The 18,107-nt window shown below is 40.0% G+C and overlaps 1 protein-coding gene across 16 annotated transcripts in view; it reads left to right on the top strand.

The window, feature by feature from the left end:
* Window positions 1-18,107, top strand: part of ABLIM1 (actin binding LIM protein 1) — a 353,493-nt gene that overhangs the window by 80,724 nt on the left and 254,662 nt on the right. For 8 of the 16 annotated variants that reach the window (XM_030941224.1, XM_010363203.2, XM_010363202.2 and 5 more), the window contains exon 1: window positions 4,874-5,239. The exons of 4 other annotated variants lie outside the window; for them this stretch is intronic. In XM_030941224.1, the coding sequence (XP_030797084.1) occupies window positions 5,176-5,239 (64 nt within the window). In that variant the 5' untranslated portion in view covers window positions 4,874-5,175. Of the gene's footprint in view, window positions 1-4,527; window positions 5,240-18,107 lie in introns of those variants that run through there. 4 more of the 16 variants (XM_030941232.1, XM_030941225.1, XM_010363198.2 and 1 more) reach the window with 3 other exon arrangements.

Below are 18,107 nucleotides of genomic sequence, written 5' to 3'. Positions count from 1 at the left end.
CCTTGTTCCCTATGCCTAGCTGGATTGAATAGTTGAGTTAAGTTTATGATTATGAAATTAAAACTACATAACAACTATAAAAAATTAGCCCCATTTTGGGGTGGTGGTGGCAGATGCTAAGGGACAGCATCAAGCAGTGACTGGGATAAGCATCAAGTCAGGAAGTGGATTCCCATGTACTCACTACTCTTCCCTGTCCAGCTGATTGTTGAATGTGGAGAGTTCAGTTTTCTGTGTGCTAGAGATTTCATCTCAAATCTCTTTTGAAAGATACTGATCATAAAGAGAGAAAAAAAATCAAAAAGAAAAAGAATTCTGAAGGAAAGAGGCAAGGAAAGGAAAAGAAAAAGAGGTAACAGAAAAGGTGTGGCCAGGCACAGTGGCTCACACTTCTAATCCCAGCACTTTGGGAGGCCAAGATGGGTGGATCACTTGAGACCAGGAGTTCAAGGCCAGCCTGGCCAACATAGTGAAACCCCATCTGTACTGAAAATACAAAAATTAGCTGGGAGTGGTGGTGCACTCCTGTAATCCCAGCTACTCGGGAAGCTGAGGCATGAGAATTGCTTGAACCCTCGAGGTGGAGGTTGCAGTGAGCCAAGATTGAGCCACTGCACTCCAGCCTGGGCAACAGAGTAAGATTCTATCAAAAACAAAAACAAAAACTGTGGGTGAACTCTGTCAAACTCATTTATTCTAAGGTAGATAGGATGGCTATTATTGGCCCATTTTACAGATTTGGAAGACAGGTGATTTGTCTAGGGTCATTGGTGAGCTGGTGATAGGACCAGGACAAGAAGCTGGGTCTTCTGCCTCTTCCTGGTCTGGTACATGCTGGATGGCAGCTCCTGCCTGAACTTGGTGAACTGCCCTGTACAGTAGCCATGAGGTAAGAGAAGCAGCCTGCTACGATAGCCTCCCTCCCCGCAGCCTCTGTAGAGACAGGGACCACCCATTGGCCATCTTTGTGAAAGAGATTAATTCAGGAAAATCTCTTGAAAGCAGAATGTGACTCAGAAAAATGATTCTTCTGACGTCAGTAACAAGAACCGCTCCTTGCACACATAGTCTTTGAGTATTCAAACGTTTTGCAAAAGGCGTAAACAGCCTTTGGGTATACGCTAAATTTTTGGATTGCTGAACTTGTCTTTTATATCACCCTACCATTACTTCAGGCATGAAAATGGCTTTGGCATCTTCTCTGATTACTGGTTCATCCTGAGCTGTTTTAGTATTCTTGAGAATAGTTTTAGCATCCTGGACACGGTCTCTGATTCTAGCTGCTTATGTCCAAACCCCAACTATACTCCTTGTTAGCAGAGTGACTTAGGGCAATTTCTTTAACTTCTCACCTTTTCTTTAACGGCTTCATCTTTAAAATGGAGATGATGATGGTCCCTGCCCTAGAGGGTTATAAGAAATCAATGAGGGGAATCTTTGTTCAGTGCCTGCAGAGAGTGAGCCTTCAGTCAATGTGAGCTATGAACAATAATAAGGCCGTTTCTTTGCAGTTTACAAAGCATTGCAGTTTATGAAGTTTATAGGACCAATGATTTGGGCTTATAGTTGAATATCATTGGAGTACAAGTTCAGGGAAAATGACAAATCATTACTTTTTTCCTGTGCCTTTCTAGATAAAGTCTAGAAGTTTCTTCTTCCTTATTGAATCTGACCTTTTAAGAAATTTAGTTTTTATCTTTCCCAGTGGAATCATTTTTCATGTGGAATTCAATTTGCTTCAAGTTTCTGTCTCTTCTGCTTAGTTTAAAAGATGAGGTCAAGGCCCCATGAATGTTTTGTTACTGATACCTGCTATTTTTCACTCTCAGCCCCGTCATAAATTACACTGTGGTAAGGTTTGTCTCCTATTCTGTAATTGCAAAGCAGGCCTAGGCCAGGTCTTTTAACATAATCTGTTGTAAGGTATGCTGTTTGCCTAAGAACACAGCAGCATCTGTGTTACCAGGGTATGATAGCATCACTATCAGTCATACCTTAATTGCAAACGGAGCCAAGCGTGCTGGCCTATTGTAGCCATTCAAAATGTCGCAAGGCAGAAGAGAATTATCCTTCTTATATATCCTATGCTGGCCTTGGGCAAGTCCCTAAATTATTCTGGCTTTAAGACTTCTTATCTTTGGAACTGTGATGGAAATTATCTCTAAAACCCTTTCTAGCCCTCTCCTTCCTCAGAGAAATGTTTTCCAAGCTCTGTTTCATGGAAAGTTCATAGTTGTACTGGGTTGAGGGTTCTCTGGTTGAATAAATTCAGGAAATGCTTCTTATCTTATTTATCTCTTAGTTACAGGCATACCTGCATATTAATACCTAGTAAGTCCATGGTTAAGAAAACTGTTTAACAATATTTAATTAAGCATTTCTCAAATACAGGTGAAGATGCAATTTTAAGCGTTTGTATTTGTTTTGCTAAGTGACAGTCACTCTCCTGTGAAGGCTTCTAGAAGTGTGGTTGGGAAAGATTTCTGCTGTTTCTAAGATGACTGAATCAGATAAGGTAAGGAATACACAACCATGTCTCTGATTTCAAAATGACATGGTATAAGCTCCATTGCTATTTAATTAGAAAATGGTTGTGTGAGGGCAGGCACTGTGGCTCATGCCTGTAAACTTTGGGAGGCAGAGGTGAGAGGATTATGTGAGTCCAGGAGTTTGAAACCAGCCTGGGCAATATAGGAAGACCCTGTCGCTATTAAAAAAAAAAAAAAAAAAATTAGCCGGGCGTGGTGGCATATGCCTGTAGTCCCAGCTACTCGGGCGGCTGAAGCAGGAGAATCAGTTGAACCCAGGAGGTCAAAGCTGCAGTGAGCTGTGATTGTGCCAATGCAATCCAGTCTAGGTGACAGAGTGAGACCCTATGAAAGCAAGCAAGAAAGAAAGAGAGAAGAAGGAAGGAAGAAAGGAAAAGAGGAAGGAATAGATAAAGAAAATTGTGCATTTTAAACAAGTTTCTAAGCAGTTGGCCTCACCTCTTTTGTTTTTGTTTTTTTTTTTTTTTGAGACAGGGTCTCACCCCATCATCCAGGATCGAATGCAGTGGCGTGATCATGGCTCACTGCAGCTCCAATCTTCTGGGCTCAAGCAATCCTCCTGCCTCAGCCTCCTGAGTAGGACTATAGATGTAGGCCACCATGCTTGCCCAGTTTTTTTTTAATTTTTAGTAAAGACAAGGTCCTGCAATACTTCCCAGGCTGGTCTGAAATTCCAGAGCTCAAGCTATCCTCCCATCTCGGCCTCCCAAAGTACTGGGATTACAGGCATAAGTCACCACACCTGGCCAGTTTCTGGACTGTAATAAATCATCAACCAAATTATCTGTGGTTCAACTAACACAAGTCAAATTTGGAGGACTATGATTAGGAAAGAATCACTTTATTGCTTAACGTTCAAAAAAATCAAAGTTTCAATATTGGATTGCCTACTCCCCCACTTTGCCCCTGTCCTGCCTTGTAAAAGGCAAGAAACCAATGCAATGCAGGTTATTTTTAAACTAGAACCCTATTTTAGCCCCTGAAAATAGCTGTTGCTCTGCCCTTGGTTTCTTCTCTCATTTAATATCAAGTAGGAATAATACTTCAAGATTTAAAGGAGTAGGAAAAACTAGCCTCCATTACATTTTAAATGAAGGCTAACAAGAATAAAAAAAATGCAAGGATAAAAGACTTCCATCCTTATGGTAAAAATCCCAAGACACTAACAGAAAACACATTAGGCTAAAATATGGAATCACTGTCATGAGAATGCAAGGCATTAGGCGCAATCAGAAGATTTCAGTTGATGCGACTGGCCTTTGGCAGCAGCTGACACATGACAGTTCTGCAAATGGCAAGCATTTTATCAACGAGCAGTCCAGTCTCGATTCGTTGTCTGGCGCCTGGTGCTACAGCCAAGTCAGGAGGACGTTATCAGAGGCACCAAGTTCCAGGCAGTAGCCTGGACCAGGGGAAGGGCACGTAGGGTGACACATGAAGATGGCTGTCTACTCGAGTCATTTCAAAATAAAACAAAAAAGCCACCTAGCTGGGGAAGACAATAAGCCGGGACTCTTCAATTAATCAGACTTTGTATTTGGCCAGTGTGTTTCAAATAGTCTTCTTTTTCAGTGGATTGATTATAGGCCTTACATTAAATTAGTATCTCACAACGGGTGCTCTTGGTTACATCTTTTTTGGAGGAATTACATGTTTTACCCTCACACTTAAAGCAATTATGCCAGTTTCCTCCTATTTCTTAGCCAATATGTGTATCTGATGCCAAGGATATTTGTCCTAAGGGTCTTTTTCCATTTAAACTGTCTTTGTGACTTTTCCGATATGCAAAATTTCTGGTGTTCACAAATAACTGGGATAAAAGTTGGATTGTGGGTGGTGGATAATCCAGCCCAACATCAGGGCATTACTGACGAAAGGAAAAATATGCCTCTTTCCTGAGTCTTTCCAGATGAGGTCATTGTTTTCAGACTGTGTATACCTAATAGTAGAAAAAGGCTCAAAGTCCACGGCTCGTCTCATACCAGGATGTCAGGGAACTGTTGCCAAAGCCATAATGAATAATCAGGCTGTTAGTAAAAGAAGCCTCTCCAAGTTATAGTATTTTTTAAAAATTCTAGTATTGAAGAAACTAATTAAAAGCCCATCTGGTTGAGATAGTAATTCATTAAGGAAAAAGAGGAGGCAGAAGGCTTGGGAAAAATCGATCCTTTTCTTTCTTTGTTTCATGCATTTCAAATTATTGTGAAATGATAGCGACCAAAGTCTGGATTCTGGACTGTGCAGAGTGCAGGAAAATCCTAGGAACATTCTTGGCGTGTTCTAATAGTGGCTTCCCAGAAATGAGTGTTTTCGGTGGGTGTGGCGTCAGTGAGCTGATGTGCTTTTGCAAGGGGTCTCTTTAGAAGTGGTAGGGGCAGGGTCGAGAGAAGAAGGAGATGTAGACTCTGTACATGAGGAAGGAGCTAGACTCACTCAGGAAACTCCCCATTCTTCCTGTGCTGGCTGTGGCACACCCACCAGTGGCACACCCCTCCCTCGGGTCCAGTTCAGCCTACAGACTCCTGGGAGGAGAGCCAGGGCCCCAGCCTCTCCTTTGAGGAGTGTTGCAGCCTTTCTGTGTGCCAGATGCCTAGTGAAGAAAAGCTGAAACCCTGGAGCTTTGTGCATGTTAATGACCTTGGAAATGACTGAGCTCATGGACCCTCATCACACCATCGAAGACTACAAAGGTTAGACCGTCTGTTTCGTAAACTCAGCATATATTCTGTCTGGGGTCGACCATGTCTTTAAAGATGAGAAAAGATGCAAGGCTTTTCCATTTGATAAAATTGTTTTACACTTATTATCATAAATGTCAATCTATTTCTGTGATAGTATATATCTGTATAAAATGCACATCTTATTTGTCAATGTATTTACAGATATTCTTAATGTAATAGGATGTTAAAATCGACATGTCTGTTTTGTAGCAGGAGCCCAGCTCAACTCAACCAACAGTAGGTTGGTCCTTTGAGCACATAAAAAGGCATCTTCAGTGACTGTGAGCAAACACCTGTGATCCTATTTCTGGGCATTTTGTTTGAGTTTGGATGCCATCTCTAGGATGCTTTCCCTCCAGTTGTGTTTGATGGAAGAGTTTGTTCCCTGGTGAGGCTGGCTTCAGGAGTTCCCTGGCTGGTCCTGCTCAGCATCCCCAGGGACTGACAGCCAACATGTCCAACAGAGCTGCAGAGGGTGGCCCCACACAGTCTCGCAGGCTGCTCCATTGAAACCTAGGGACTGGGGCTATCGGTTGCTGATTCCTTTGATACTGGACCCTTTAAGATAAGAGAGTGTAACTTATTTTGGTTCCTGGAGAGTAGACTCGTGGGTAACTCCAGATAAGGCAGATCGGCTGGGCCGCCTCCCTCCTTCATTTCCGATCTCACCACTCTTCTCTGTTTCGCAGGACCTCCGGTGAGCTTAGGTTTGCCTTTGTACCCAGGACTGGTAGGACTGGGGAGCCGGGTCTGCTACACTTCACATGTACACACTTGTTAAGAGGTACAAAGGAATCCGAGGTTGGCACATGCTGTAACTGATGAATAATTCATTGTGGCTTTTTATGCCACACAGTTTTCTCCTGTAAATGAGCATGATTTTGAAAGACCATGCTGATTTAAAAGCCCAGTAATGTGGTTTCCTATTCCTCACTGACCTGCCTTAGATGTTTACTGGAAAGAAGAAAGTTGACAAACATTAGAATAGTAAAATTTGAAGTTGACAATGGCCCCACGTGGGTGGTCAGCCAAGAACTCTGCTCCAACGCTTCCCTCCCCTGTTCTTTCTAAAGGATAATGTCACCTCAGGTTTACACAAGATTCTTTGACACTCTGGACTTTCCTCAAGTATAGAATCTGAATTTTAATAAGGATACTGTGCATATTAATTAAAATGCATTCATGTATTCCTGATATATTTAGGGTGGAAAACTATGATGCTATGTCTTTTCCAACTGAATGGGGTCCTAGTGATAAAATTAGAATATCTCAAGATGTCTAGATGTCTTTATTTAAATGAATTTAAAGTCCTCTGTTTTTCTTGTACTGTACAAAGAGTGGATTTTAGTTTGGATTTCCAGAAAGATAGGGCAGGTTTTGGAAGAAATCTTACATGCAGAGAGACTGTAAGTAAACAGAGTAAGTGATACATCTAATTATATTTTTAGTGGTCAAACCAGAAAGAACAACTTTCTTTCTCTTCCTTGTTTTTTAACTACTCTCCTCCCTTCTAGTCCGTGGCATATTTTTAAGGTATTTGGAGTCTTTCCACTTGCTACCAGCTGGAATCTACAGAAACCGTATCTCTAGAACACTCAACAGTTGACTTGAAGTTCAGTCACAATTAAATTGGAAGTTGGCAAATTATTCTGAGACTTAAAAACAGGCACACCTTATGTTTGGAACATAAGGGGTTTTGCTACTCTGCATTGTTTTAAATGTACTCTCTGTAGGGAACACGGGCAATAATTTTAATTAACTTTTTTTTTTTTAAACAAAAGGATATTTTGAAAGGATATGTAATAAACAAGTGTGACCCTGCTTACATTTTATTTCTTATTCTCAGTAGTTGGTTCCCTGATGCTTTAAAACAACAGCAAAGCTTGCAGCTGTTCATCCATCTCTCTTTAGTAAGAGAAGATCATCCTGTCCTTTCTCTCCTGGCACACCTTGAAAGCATTAGCTAGCTAGATGGCTGTTGATTTAAGACTTTGATACAGTGACTTACAACCTTCTGCTGTGAAGGATATCCTTAGAGCTAGTGTTTGCATACAATTAATAGTAATTTAGGCCTTTGAGATATCCAGCCATTAATTTTATGTTAAAATCTGACTGCTGACATGTATGTCTCCATCGTTAACATACTTTAAATGTTGGGGTGGTAGCCAGGATAGCAATTTAGAGTATTGGGATTTTATAAGACTTACCACTATTCATTTCCAAAAAGAGGGAAAATGCATCCTGCTGATTAGCATTGCTTTTAGGTTTCATATGAGAGAATGGAAATGCCAGACAGGTTTTCCTGCTTCCAAAGGCAGTCACAGCTGCCACTGCAAATGAGCCCTGCGACAGTTGGTGACCAGTGGGTCAATCAGAGCATGACATTGCCAGGAACGTGCCCAAGGAGTGGGAACAGGCAGCATGCTGGGAGAATTGGGCCCTGGATTTCCATAAAACAGTCAGCAATAGAATGAGTCTTGAGAACTTCTGTCTGAGTCACAGGCTCCCTAGGCTTGTGACCACACCAGGGTACCTTGAAGATCTTCCTGGAACAGAAATTCCCCAAGCCTGGTATTACTTCTCTTTATAATATTGTGCCTGGGAAACATATGTCCTGCTGACATGTGAATTGAAGTGGTGTAGAGAGTTAGAAGGGGATGTAGTATATATACACAGTGCTCTTGGGAAAATGCCAGCATGTTAATAGGGTGGCGTTATTTTGTGGGAAGCACATCCCTGGTGACTATTTTTAAATGATTTAGGCCAGGCACGATGGCTCACACCTATAATCCCAGAATTTTGGGAGCCTGAGGCAGGCACATCGGTTGACGTCAGGAGTTCGAGACCAGCCTCGCCAACGTGATGAAACCTCATTTCTACTAAAAATACAAAATTAGCCAGGCATGGTGGCACACATCTGTAATCCCAGCTACTTGGGAGACTGAGGCAGGAAAATCACTTGAACCCTGGAGGCGGAGGTTGCAGTGAGCCAAGATTGTGCCACTGTACTCTAGCCTGGGCAACAAGAGCAAAACTCTCTCAAGATAAAAATTAAAATTAAAAAATATATTAAATGGTTTAAATGGTTCGGTAGCCTCATTTTCCATATATAAGGTAATGCTGGTTGTATGAATAGCTAAATGTACCTGCAGATTCATGGATTAATCAGCCAGTTCACTGATTATGGCTCTTGGCCCCACTCACATCTTTTTTTTTTTACATTTAGAGTGACTCTCACTGTAATAGTCTGTCTCTAATGGGTAGCTTCATCAGGGAGGGTCTGCTGATGAGTCATGGAGCCACGCCTGTACTTGGCATTAGAGCTGTTAATTAACATTCTGCTGTAATTAATTTATAAGCACTTTTTAACATTTTTTTTAAAATTTTTATTATTATACTTTAAGTTCTAGAGTACATGTGCAAAACGTGCAGGTTTGTTACATATGTATGCAGGTGCCATGATAGTGTGCTGCACACATTAACTCGTCATTTACATTAGCTATGTCTCCTAATGCTATCCCTCCTCCCTTCCCCCACCCCACAACAGGCGCTGGTGTGTGATGTTTCCCTTCCTGTGTCCAAGTGTTCTCATTGTTCATTTCTCATCTATGAGTGAGAACATGCAGTGCTTGGTTTTCTGTCCTTGAGATAATTTGCTGAGAATGATGGTTTCCAGCTTCATCCATGTCCCTACAAAGGACATGAACGCATCCTTTTTTATGGCTGCATAGTATTCCATGGTGTATGTGTGCCAATTTTCTTAATCCAGTCTATCATTGATAGGCATTTGGGTTGGTTCCAAGTCTTTGCTATTGTGAATAGCCACAATAAACATACGTGTGCATGTGTCTTTATAGCAGCATGATTTATAATCCTTTGGGCATATACCCAGTAATGCGATGGCTGGGCTAATGGTATTTCTAGTTCTAGATCCTTGAGGAATCTCCACACTGTCTTCCACAATGGTTGAGCTAGTTTACAGTCCCACCAACAATGTAAAAGTGTTCCTATTTCTCCACATCCTCTCCAGCACTCCAGTCACTTCCTGACTTTTTAATGATTGCCATTCTAACTGGTGTGAGATGTTATCTCATTGTGGTTTTGATTTGCATTTCTCTGATGGCCAGTGATGACGAGCATTTTTTCATGTGTCTGTTGGCTGTATGAATGTCTTATTTTGAGAAATGTCTATTCATATCCTTTGCCCACTTTTTGATGGGGTTGTTTTTTTCTCGTAAATTTGTTTGAGTTCTTTGTAGGTTCTGGATATTAGCCCTTTGTCAGATGAGTAGATTGCAAAAATTTTCTCCCATTCTGTAGGTTGCCTGTTCACTCTGATGGTAGTTTCTTTTGCTGTGCAGAAGCTCTTTAGTTTAATTAGATCCCATTTGTCAATTTTGACTTTTGTTGCTATTGCTTTTGGTGTTTTAGACATGAAGTCCTTGCCCATGCCTATGTCCTGAATGATATTACCTAGGTTTTCTTCTAGGGTTTTTATGGTATTAGGTCTAACATTTAAGTCTCTAATCCATCTTGAATTAATTTTCGTATAAGGAGTAAGGAAAGGATCCAGTTTCAACTTTCTACTTATGGCTAGCCAGTTTTCCCAGCACCATTTATTAAATAGGGAATCCTTCTGTTCTGTTCCATTGGTCTATATCTCTGTTTTGGTACCAGTACCATGCTGTTTTGGTTACTGTAGCCTTGTAGTATAGTTTGAAGTCAGGTAGCGTGACGCCTCCAGCTTTGTCCTTTTGACTTAGGATTGTCTTGGCAATGTGGGCTCTTTTTTGGTTCCATATGAACTTTAAAGCAGTTTTTTCCAATTCTGTGAAGAAAGTCATTGGTAGCTTGATGGGAATGGCATTGAATCTATAAATTACCTTGGGCAGTATGGCCATTTTATGAGCATGGAATGTTCTTCCATTTGTTTGTGTCCTCTTTTATTTCACTGAGCAGTGGTTTGTAGTTCTCCTTGAAGAGGTCCTTCACATCACATCCCTTGTAAGTTGGATTCCAAGGTATTTTATTCTCTTTGAAGCAATTGTGAATGGGAGTTCACTCATGATTTGGCTCTCTGTCTATTATTGGTGTATAGGAATGTACAAGCACTTTTCAACAAGTGGCAGGCACCATGTTAAGTACCATTCAGAATAAATCTCTGTCATTTAGAATGATAATCCTGGAAGGTCCACTGGCATATATGGGCAACTAACCAACATGAGACATTATGTAATGACCTGAGTAGAATGGAGAATGCAAGTGTTAGGATAAATGATGTGAGAGGATGTCATCGTCTAAAGATGTTAGAACGCTGGCTAGGGAAGGCCCGGGGGATCCTTCAGGATATAGGTGACCTTGCTGGCTACAAGGGGCAGATCTGAGCATGGGTCATTTCTCACTGTGGCTGCAGTATGAAGGAAGGGTGCCTCTTGTCCTCAGAAACCATTTCTGCCCCTTCCTCACTGCCAGAGCCACAGAGGATTCAGGATTTATTTTCCCCTTGTTAGCATGATTGTTCTTTGGTAAATTTCGAAGTGATTTTAACAAATATAAATGCATAATTAAGGACTTGTAGAAGGAAAGCATGCTCCTTTTGAGAATGATACACTGGTGAAGTGCTTGAGCTCTAGAAGCAGAGAGATTTGGTCAGATGGCAGCTTGGATACCTACTAGCTTGGATAACCTTGGCCAAATTTCTCAACTTCTCTAAGCCTCAGTTTCCACATCTGTAAAATAGAGATAACAATACTGTCTGCTTTATACGACTATGAGGATGAAGTGAGAATATCTATAAGACTCGTGGCACAGTGCCTCCCACATAATAATGAATGGGTTATATAATTACAATTAGAGTTCCATCTGGGAGATTCAGATTCTTGCAAATTATTTATATCATTGAATAGTGCTATGAATCCGAGGCCTTGATTCTAGTTTGGTAATTTTATTTTAGTTTTATGTCTGAGTGTTTTGCTTATTTTTAATTGTACAAATCATACAAGAATAGGCTTTCATTGTAAAAATTTCAAACACTACATGAGAGGCAAAAGCTCCCTTTGACCGCTGCCCAAACTTCGGGGATAACAACTATTAGCTGTTTTATTTATCTATTTTCTTTTCATCAAAGTAATGCATATTTCTAGTTTTAAAAGGCAGATAGTGTCTTCTCGCATGAATGGGAGACAAAGAAATGAGAGAGCCAAGTAGTATAGAGTTTTTCAGGCCTGACTTCTTAGGATGACCAAAACTGGAACATTTCTGTTCCAGAATGTGGCTTTTCCCAATGAGACATTTTGCATTTTTGTATTTCACGGTTGAATAAACATGCAATTTATTAAAAGGTTTAAGATATTTCTTTTTTTTTCTTTTCTTTCTTTCTTTTTTTTTTGAGATAGAGTTTCGTTCTTGTTGCCCAGGCTGGAGTGCAACGCCACGATCTTGGCTCACTGCAATCTCCACCTCCAGCGTTCAAGCAATTCTCCTGCCTCAGCCTCCCGAGTAGCTGGGACCACAGGCACGTGCTACCATACCTGGCTAATTTTGCATTTTTAGTAGAGGCAAAGTTTCTCCATGTTGGTCAGGCTGGTCTCGAACTCCCGACCTCAGGTGATCCACTTGCCTAGGCCTCCCAAAGTGCTGGGATTGCAGACATGAGCCACCACTCCCGGCAAACTTTAAGATGTTTTAATTTGGCCTGTTTGGTGGGCAGAAAATTAACAGTAAACAACAGGAGTCTGCCAAGCCCTCAGTAGAGCAGGCAGCACACTTTTTCCATAAAGAGCCACATAGTAAGATTTTAGGTTTGATGAGCCATATGGTTGGTGTTATGCTGCTGCTTTCTTTCTCTCTTTCTCTGTCTCTCTTTCTTTCCTTCCTTCCTTCCTTTCTTCCTTTCTCTCTCTCTCTCTTTGTTTCTCTCTCTCTCTTTCCCTCCCTTCCTTCCTCCCTTTCCCTTTCCCTTTCCCTAGCACAGCGAGACTTAGTGAGGTGAATGTAGTGAGGATATTTTCTTTCTTTATAGCTATGTGGGGCGATTGTCTTTTTATTTCTGTCTTTCCGTTATTTCTTCTGGCTTTCTAGCTCTTCTTTCCTTCTTCATTCCTTCTTCCCCCCTACTTCTCTCTCTATCTATCTTCCTTTCTTTCTTTCTTCTTTCTTCTTTCTTTCTTTCTTTCTTTCTTTCTTTAGTTCTTTTCTTTCTTCTTTCTTTCTCTCTCTCTCTCTCTCTCTCCTACTCTTCTCTCTCTCTCTCTCTCTCTCTCTCTCTTTCTTCTTTCTTTCTTTCTTTCTTTCTTTCTTTCTTTCTTCATCATGCTGACACAGAAGGGCAAGAGAGAATGTAGAAATATGCGTGACCTCTTGATGGCTAAGTTCATAACTGGCACACTGTCACTTCTTTTTTCTGTAAACCAGATGAGTCACATCAGCGATTCCAGTCTCGAAGTGAGAGGGCATTCAAAGTTACATGGCAAAGGGCATGGATATAAGGAGGGGTGATAAATTCAGCCAATGATGTAATCCACCATAGCTTCTATGCAGTAGCAGTGGTATTGGCATGAATGGACATTTATTGAGACTCAGTGAAATAAAATTATTATGCTCAGTTAACCTGAAATACTTTATTCTTAGTTTAAAAAAGAAAATAAAAAGATAATCTAACCCTTAGGGAACTTTCTAACAAACTGAAGGAAATGGTATACAGATGAAACCAATGAATAAAATGTTTATAGAGCAAAAAGCTAAGAAATACAAGATTTGAACAATTTGCGTGATTAGCCTAAAGCATACTTTTTCTGTAAAAGGCACAATAGTAAATACTTGAGTCTTTGTGAGCCCAGTGGTCTCTGCCGCAACTACCCAAGTCTGAGATGGTAGCATAAAAAGCAGCCATAGACAATACATAAATAAATGGACGTAACTGCTTTCAACAGAACTTTATTTACAAACACAGGCAGCAGGCATTAGTTTACAGACCACTGCCCTGGACTACTGAAAGAAATAAGAAAGAGTCAGCTATAGAAGACTTCTTGAAAAAGAATCCATGGTTTCAAAGACGATAAAGATTAGTTTAGCTTAACAAGACGTGCTTTAGAAATGAAGTCAGAAAACAATTATAAGGTTGTTCAATAAATTTGCCGACAGGTTAATGTAGTTAGTTCAGTCGGAATGAAAACTCATCATTCTTTCAAAATATTACTTGGTACAAATTATTTCTGCTCTGAAAGCCTGTTTGAAAACCAGTTTGCTAAGAAGGTTCATGTTTTTGCTTAGCTGGAGAATGAGGAAAAAAAAGGATTAGAAATAAAATGAAAGAAATACCTAATTAAAATGATTTGATTTTATGCCACTTTAAAACATTTATTTGATTGATGTGACCTAAATGTGTGTAAAGGAACTAAAGGAATTAAAAAAGAATGGTTGGTTTTTAACCATCAGGAAACCATACGAATTCAAATGAGTATTTTTCTATTGTCAGTTGTATTCACCCAGATTTTACTCACCAATTTTCATGTGTTTCCTCTCCATATTTGGAGATAGAATAAAGCCTGGAATACTGTTACAAACTGAACAGTTTTTCGCTAGAAATCTTTAATACCAGTTTACTCAGTTACAGTCAGCTTGTAGTTGGGAACCTGTAGTTAGATGATTTCTTTTTTCTTTTTATTTTTTATTTTTATTTTATTTTATTTTATTTTACTTTATTTTTTTATTATACTTTAAGTTCTAGGGTACATGTGCATAACATGCAGGTTTGTTACATATGTATATTTGTGCCATGTTGGTGTGCTGTACCCATCAACTCGTCAGCACCCATCAATTCATCATTTATATCAATGTATAACTCCCCAATGCAATCCCTCCGCCTTCCCCCCTCCCCATGATAGGCCCCAGTGTGTGATGTTCCCCTTCCCGAGTCCAAGTGATCTCATTGTTCAGTTCCCACCTATGAGTGAGAACATGCGGTGTTTGGTTTTCTGTTCTTGTGATAGTTTGCTAAGAATGATGGTTTCCAGCTGCATCCATGTCCCTACAAAGGACGCAAACTCATCCTTTTTTATGGCTGCATAGTATTCCATGGTGTATATGTGCCACATTTTCTTAATCCAGTCTGTCACAGATGGACATTTGGGTTGATTCCAAGTCTTTGCTATTGTGAATAGTGCCTCAATAAACATACGTGTGCGTGTGTCTTTGTAGTAGAATAATTTATAATCCTTTGGGTATATACCCAGTAGTGGGATGGCTGGGTCATATGGTACATCTAGTTCTAGATCCTTGAGGAATTGCCATACTGTTTTCCATAATGGTTGAACTAGTTTACAATCCCACCAACAGTGTAAAAGTGTTCCTATTTCTCCACATCCTCTCCAACACCTGTTGTTTCCTGATTTTTTAATGATTGCCATTCTAACTGGTGTGAGGTGGTATCTCATTGTGGTTTTGATTTGCATTTCTCTGATGGCGAGTGATGATGAGCATTTTTTCATGTGTCTGTTGGCTGTATGAATGTCTTCTTTTGAGAAATGTCTATTCATGTCCTTTGCCCACTTTTTGATGGGGTTGTTTGTTTTTTTCTTGTATATTTGTTTGAGTTCTTTGTAGATTCTGGATATTAGCCCTTTGTCAGATGAGTAGATTGCAAAAATTTTCTCCCATTCTGTAGGTTGCCTGTTCACTCTGATGGTAGTTTCTTTTGCTGTGCAGAAGCTCTTTAGTTTAATTAGATCCCATTTGTCAATTTTTGCTTTTGTTGCCATTGCTTTTGGTGTTTTAGACATGAAGTCCTTGCCCATGCCTATGTCCTGAATGGTACTACCTAGATTTTCTTCTAGGGTTTTTATGGTATTAGGTCTAACATTTAAGTCTCTAATCCATCTTGAATTAATCTTCGTATAAGGAGTAAGGAAAGGATCCAGTTTCAGCTTTCTACTTACGGCTAGCCAATTTTCCCAGCACCATTTATTAAATGGGGAATCCTTTCCCCATTTCTTGTTTCTCTCAGGTTTGTCAAAGATCAGATGGCTGTAGATATGTGGTATTATTTCTGAGGACTCTGTTCTGTTCCATTGGTCTATAGCTCTGTTTTGGTACCAGTACCATGCTGTTTTGGTTACTGTAGCCTTGTAGTATAGTTTGAAGTCAGGTAGCATGACGCCTCCAGCTTTGTCCTTTTGACTTAGGATTGTCTTGGCAATGCGGGCTCTTTTTTGGTTCCATATGAACTTTAAAGCAGTTTTTTCCAATTCTGTGAAGAAACTCATTGGTAGCTTGATGGGGATGGCATTGAATCTATAAATAACCTTGGGCAGTATGGCCATTTTCACGATATTGATTCTTCCTATCCATGAGCATGGTATGTTCTTCCATTTGTTTGTGTCCTCTTTGATTTCACTGAGCAGTGGTTTGTAGTTCTCCTTGAAGAGGTCCTTTACATCCCTTGTAAGTTGGATTCCTAGGTATTTTATTCTCTTTGAAGCAATTGTGAATGGAAGTTCATTCCTGATTTGGCTCTCTGCTTGTCTGTTACTGGTGTATAAGAATGCTTGTGATTTTTGCACATTAATTTTGTATCCTGAGACTTTGCTGAAGTTGCTTATCAGCTTAAGGAGATTTTGGGCTGAGATGATGGGGTTTTCTAAATATACAATCATGTCATCTGCAAACAGGGACAATTTGACTTCTTCTTTTCCTAACTGAATACCCTTGATTTCTTTCTCTTGCCTGATTGCCCTAGCCAGAACTTCCAACACTATGTTGAATAGGAGTGGTGAGAGAGGGCATCCCTGTCTTGTACCAGTTTTCAAAGGGAATTTTTCCAGTTTTTGCCCATTCAGTATGATATTAGCTGTGGGTTTGTCATAAATAGCTCTTATTATTTTGAGGTACGTTCCATCAATACCGAATTTATTGAGCGTTTTTAGCATGAAGGGCTGTTGAATTTTGTCAAAAGCCTTTCTGCATCTATTGAGATAATCATGTGGTTCTTGACTTTGGTTCTGTTTATATGCTGGATTATGTTTATTGATTTGCGAATGTTGAACCAGCCTTGCATCCCAGGGATGAAGCCCACTTGATCATGGTGGATAAACTTTTTGATGTGCTGCTGAATCCGGTTTGCCAGTATTTTATTGAGGATTTTTGCATCGATGTTCATCAGGGATATTGGTCTAAAATTCTCTTTTTTTGTTGTGTCTCTGCCAGGCTTTGGTATCAGGATGATGTTGGCCTCATAAAATGAGTTAGGGAGGATTCCCTCTTTTTCTATTGATCGGAATAGTTTCAGAAGGAATGGTACCAGCTCCTCCTTGTACCTCTGGTAGAATTCAGCTGTGAATCCATCTGGTCCTGGACTTTTTTTGGTGGGTAGGCTATTAATTGTTGCCTCAATTTCAGAGCCTGCTATTGGTCTATTCAGGAATTCAACTTCTTCCTGGTTTAGTCTTGGGAGAGTGTAAGTGTCCAGGAAATTATCCATATCTTCTAGATTTTCTAGTTGATTTGCATAGAGGTGTTTATAGTATTCTCTGATGGTAGTTTGTATTTCTGTGGGGTCAGTGGTGATATCCCCTTTATCATTTTTTATTGCGTCTATTTGATTCCTCTCTCTTTTCTTCTTTATTAGTCTTGCTAGCGGTCTGTCAATTTTGTTGATCTTTTCAAAAAACCAACTCCTGGATTCATTGATTTTTTGGAGGGTTTTTTGTGTCTCTATCTCCTTCAGTTCTGCTCTGATCTTAGTTATTTCTTGCCTTCTGGTAGCTTTTGAATGTGTTTGCTCTTGCCTCTCTAGTTCTTTTAATTGTGATGTTAGAGTGTCAATTTTAGATCTTTCCTGCTTTCTCTTGTGGGCATTTAGTGCTATAAATTTCCCTCTACACACTGCTTTAAATGTGTCCCAGAGATTCTGGTATGTTGTATCTTTGTTCTCATTGGTTTCAAAGAACATCTTTATTTCTGCTTTCATTTCGTTATGTACCCAGTAGTCATTCAGGAGCAGGTTGTTCAGTTTCCATGTAGTTGAGCGGTTTTGATTGAGTTTCTTAGTCCTGAGTTCTAGTTTGATTGCACTGTGGTCTGAGAGACAGTTTGTTATAATTTCTGTTCTTTTACATTTGCTGAGGAGTGCTTTACTTCCAATTATGTGGTCAATTTTGGAATAAGTGTGATGTGGTGCTGAGAAGAATGTATATTCTGTTGATTTGGGGTGGAGAGTTCTATAGATGTCTATTAGGTCTGCTTGGTGCAGAGATGAGTTCAATTCCTGGATATCCTTGTTAACTTTCTGTCTCGTTGATCTATCTAATGTTGACAGTGGAGTGTTGAAGTCTCCCATTATTATTGTATGGGAGTCTAAGTCTCTTTGTAAGTCTCTAAGGACTTGCTTTATGAATCTGGGTGCTCCTGTATTGGGTGCATATATATTTAGGATAGTTAGCTCTTCCTGTTGAATTGATCCCTTTACCATTATGTAATGGCCTTCTTTGTCTCTTTTGATCTTTGATGGTTTAAAGTCTGTTTTATCAGAGACTAGGATTGCAACCCCTGCCTTTTTTTGTTCTCCATTTGCTTGGTAGATCTTCCTCCATCCCTTTATTTTGAGCCTATGTATGTCTCTGCCTGTGAGATGGGTCTCCTGAATACAGCAGACTGATGGGTCTTGACTCTTTATCCAGTTTGCCAGTCTGTGTCTTTTAATTGGAGCATTTAGTCCATTTACATTTAAGGTTAATATTGTTATGTGTGAACTTGATCCTGCCATTATGATATTAACTGGTTATTTTGCTCGTTAGTTGATGCAGTTTCTTCCTAGCCTCGATGGTCTTTACATTTTGGCATG

The sequence above is a fragment of the Rhinopithecus roxellana genome, chromosome 11 (genome assembly GCF_007565055.1).
Source record: "Rhinopithecus roxellana isolate Shanxi Qingling chromosome 11, ASM756505v1, whole genome shotgun sequence".
NCBI lineage: Eukaryota > Metazoa > Chordata > Mammalia > Primates > Cercopithecidae > Rhinopithecus > Rhinopithecus roxellana.
This window is presented reverse-complemented; position numbering and strand designations above follow the sequence as displayed.